The sequence below is a fragment of the Octodon degus genome, unplaced genomic scaffold, assembly GCF_000260255.1.
Source record: "Octodon degus isolate 3935 unplaced genomic scaffold, OctDeg1.0 scaffold00032, whole genome shotgun sequence".
NCBI classification, from domain to species: domain Eukaryota; kingdom Metazoa; phylum Chordata; class Mammalia; order Rodentia; family Octodontidae; genus Octodon; species Octodon degus.
The window spans coordinates 3,413,804-3,417,924 of NW_004524608.1; the positions used below are offsets into that span (position 1 = coordinate 3,413,804).

Genomic DNA, 4,121 nt, shown 5'->3' on the forward strand with positions numbered 1-4,121 from the left:
AAAAAAAAAAAAGACTGTGTGGCCTGCAAGGAAATAAATTGTCCTTAGGGAGTGAAATGCCAGTGCTACAGTCTGTTTTCCCATTTTTGTTTTATTTTTATTTTTTTACGACCTCTTTTCTTTTTTCCCAATGGCTAGGTTGAGATAGGCAAAACTGTCTTAGTGACAGTGAGGGTTCTCGACTCTTCCAAGCGCCCATTCCAGAATGCATACTTCAAGAACATGGAGCTCAAGCTGCAGACTGCGTCAGCCATTGTCACGCTGACGTGAGTACCGTGTCAGTGTTTCTTCTCCCTGTGCTTAGTGTCATGGGACTTTCCCTGCTGGTAGCCAGGTCGGCATCTCCCTAGCTGATTTTGGATTCTGTTCAATTCTCTGTTACAAGACCTCTTCACATCCTGTCTTTCCATCTTCAGCTTGCCACAAAATGCACATTTCGGGACCTGAGCTCTCTTAGTTGGGGTCCCAAATCTGTGTGTGTGTGTGTGTGTGTGTGTGTGTGTGTGTGTGTTTGATTAATAAAAGTTTATTTCTGGAGTTTCTCCTTGGAGGAGACCTTTTGGGAGTGCTGCCAGCTGGAGCACCTTCAAAAGTCTATTGAGGGGGGCCTGGCCCTAGCTCAGGCCTTTAAGTGGCTGCTTCCACAAAGCTGTCAGCCTCAGGTTGCTGGAGTTCAAACCTCACAACTCTACAGCTGGCCAAAAGTGCCCTGAAGGCATTCGAGGAAAAAAAAAAAAAAAAAAAGTCTATTGAGGGGCTGGCCAAATAGCTCAGCAGATTAAAGCAGCTGCAAGCAGGCGCAGGGGCCGGGGGTTCAATCCCTGGGCCTGCTGTGCCTGCCCTGTCCCCGGGGCAGGCTGAGATGGCAATTGAGACTGGCCGTGGTGGCGCACACCCATAATTCCAGCTCTTGGGAGGTTGTAAACAGGTGGATCACTATGAGTCCAATCTAGTAGTGAGACCCTGAACACCCTGTAGACCCTTCCCTGAAATACAAAATAAAATAAAATTTTAAAAAGGTCTATTAAGAAGTAGAGATACTGGTATTGTACTTTGAGAAAGAAAAAATGCAAGAATTCCAATTTTGCCAGTCTGAGTTTCTACTGCCTTCCTTCGTTGGTTGTCATAGGACAAGTTTTTCCCCTTAGAAGCTTCCTGTCATTATCATGAAATTTGTCTTGACTCTTTCCTTCTAACCAGAATTATGAAAAGGTGTCTCAACCACTCTCCTAACCAAGTCTTTCTCCCCTAAAAATGCATTGGCCCTTGTAGACCAATGGAGGATGAGGATGCGTACTCTGAAAACTACATTCTTCGGGCCGTCACTATTGGGCAAACCACACTTGTGGCTACTGCCAGAGACAGGATGGGAAGAAAATTCACATCAGCGCCTCAGCACATTGAGGTAAGGAAATGGCCTCACATTTAGAATTTGCGCTTCAACTTACTTAGCATTGTTCATCTCTTTCTGTCTAGTTTGCACAAGTTTAAAAACTACTTGAGCAAGGTCTGATGGCACAGGCCTATAATCCCAGCTCTCAGGAGGCTGAGGCAGGAAGATCACCAGGCAGTTGAGGCCAGCCTGGACTACACAGTGAGACCCTGTCTCAAAACAAAGCAAAACAAATCATAAAGGTAATTTTAGCCTGGCATGGTGGCCTATAATCCCAGCACTCAGGAGACTAAAACAGGAGGATTGCTGTGAGTTTGAGGCCAGCATGGGCTACAAAATGAATTCCAGGCCAGCCTGAACTGCATAATGAAATCCTGTCCCAAAAAGAGCCCCCCCCCAAGAAAAAGTCATTTTAATGGTCCTTATTTCTCTAGTGAGTTGATACACTAATTATTTTTTAATTTTTCTACCATTGTATATAAAATAAAATTACATATATTTGTGTAACTTCTTGGCACATAATTGGGAGTCTTCCTTAGAAACTAATGCTTCTCATTAATCACTGATGTCCTTTTGGTTTTCTCCTTTAAGGTGTTTCCTCCATTCAGACTTGTTCCAGAGAAAATGACCCTGATTCCAGCTAACATGATGCAGGTGATCATGAGGGTAGAAAGATAATGCACACCTTTTCTCTTATATGCACACACTCATGTGCACACATGCACCCCTCTTCCTCTGGCCTCTTTTTCCTACTCCCAGTCACACCCAACCAGATCTGATAAAGGAGGCTCTGCCCTGACCTGTGATGCACTTAGCAGAAGCTGCCCCTGGAATCCTGGGAATTCTGTGGGTCAGTTGCAGCACTGCATTTCCTCTGCATCTGAGCCCATGTGGGGTGTGGTGCTCAGGAAGGTGGGACCATGAAGAAACAGGTTGCTTGCACAAAATGTCAGGGGGAAAGCTGCAATTTCTCCCCAACATTCCAGGCCCTTGCTGTGTGTTTAAATTCTAGGTGACATGTGAAGGCGGCCCTCAGCCCCAGTCTATCATTCTCTTCTCCATCAGTAACCAGACTGTGGCTGTTGTGAACAGGAGAGGCCAAGTGACAGGGAGAGTGGTTGGCACAGCTGTGGTCCATGGAACCATCCAGACAGTAAATGAAGACACTGGCAAAGTCATTGTATTTTCCCAGGTATATGTTCTTCACTGTGCTCGGCTTCTGCTCTTCCATTTGGAAAGCACACTGGGGATTTATAGAGGAAGAAGAGGGGAAGTATCAGCAGTCCAGGAAAAGCCTTTTAGAAAGAGAGAAGCGTTAGTAGCTAAAAGCTGGATGTGGTAGGCACTCCTATAATCCCAGCCCTCATAAGGCTGAGGCAAGAAGATCACCTAGTTCCAAGTCAGCCTGGATACATAGTGAGGTCAAGGCCAGCCTGAACTTCATGGTGAGACCCTGCTGTAAAAAAACAAACAAACAAACAAACAAACAAACAAACAAAAAACAAAACACTGGATATGATGGTACATACCTGTAATTCCAGCACTTAGAAGGCTGAGGCAGAAGGATCGCTGTGAGTTCAAGGATCACCAAACTACTTCAAAGGCAGCCTGGGCTTCATAGTGAGTTTCAGATCAGCCTGAATTACAAAGTGAGACCTTGTCTAAAAAAAAAAAAAAAAAAAAATCTACTTTGGAAAATCTAGAGTGAGGGACAATAGCTCAGCAGATTAAAGTGCCTGCTTAAGCAGATGCAGGGACCAGGTTTCAATCCCCATGAGATGGCAACTGAGACTGGGCATGGTGGTATACACCTATAATCCCAGCACTTGGGAGGCTGAAAATAGGAGGATCACTATGAGTCTGATCTGTATAGTGAGACCCTGTAGACCCAGTACTAAATACATTTAGAAAAAGAAAGAAAGAAAATCTAGGGGCCAGGGAGATAGCTCAGTAGAATAAGTGCTTGCCTGGCAAGCACAAGGGCCTGAGTTCAATCCCCAGTTCCACAGAAAGAAAGAAAGAAAGAAAGAAAAAAAGAAAGAAAGAAAGAGTCAATCAACCAATCTAGAGTATATGGCAGTGTTATAAGACATCATCCCTATTTTTTTTTTTTTTTTGTCTTTTTGAGATAGGGTCTCACTGTACAGTTTAGGCTGGCCTTGAGCTCACTTTGTCGCCCAGGCTGGTCTCAAACTCACAACGATCCTCCTGCCTCAGCCTCCTGAGTGCTTGGATTACAGGCATGTGCCACCATGCCCAGCCCATCATCCCTATTCTTAAGAAATTCTTTTGAAACAAAACAAAACAAAACAAAATAAGAAAAAGCCAAGCATGGTGGTGCATATCTGTAATCATATAATCATAGCACTTGGTAGGCTGAGGCAGGAGGCCCTTGGTGAGTTTGAGGCCAGATGGGGCTACATAGTGAATTCAAGACCATACTGAATTACAGAGACCCTGCCTCAAAAATAAATAAATAAAACAGAAGTAAAGAAAACACATCCCGAGGGTTTGAAAGATGGCGGACGACGTGGACCAGCAACAAACCACCAACACCGTAGAGGAGCCGCTGGATCTCATCAGACTCAGCCTGGATGAGCGGATCTATGTGAAAATGAGGAACGACCGAGAGCTTCGAGGCAGATTACACGCTTATGATCAGCATTTAAACATGATATTGGGAGATGTGGAAGAAACTGTGACCACTATAGAAATTGATGAAGAGACA

At 44.6% G+C, this 4,121-nt stretch overlaps 1 protein-coding gene across 1 annotated transcript in view; it reads left to right on the top strand.

Moving 5' to 3' along the window:
- The window catches only part of Nup210l (nucleoporin 210 like), a 120,190-nt gene that overhangs the window by 78,240 nt on the left and 37,829 nt on the right, over positions 1-4,121 (top strand). Inside the window, exons 22-25 of the mRNA XM_023713787.1 lie at positions 139-266; positions 1,273-1,405; positions 1,985-2,047; positions 2,406-2,585. Coding sequence (XP_023569555.1) covers positions 139-266; positions 1,273-1,405; positions 1,985-2,047; positions 2,406-2,585 — 504 coding nt within the window. The remainder of the gene's footprint in view (positions 1-138; positions 267-1,272; positions 1,406-1,984; positions 2,048-2,405; positions 2,586-4,121) is intronic.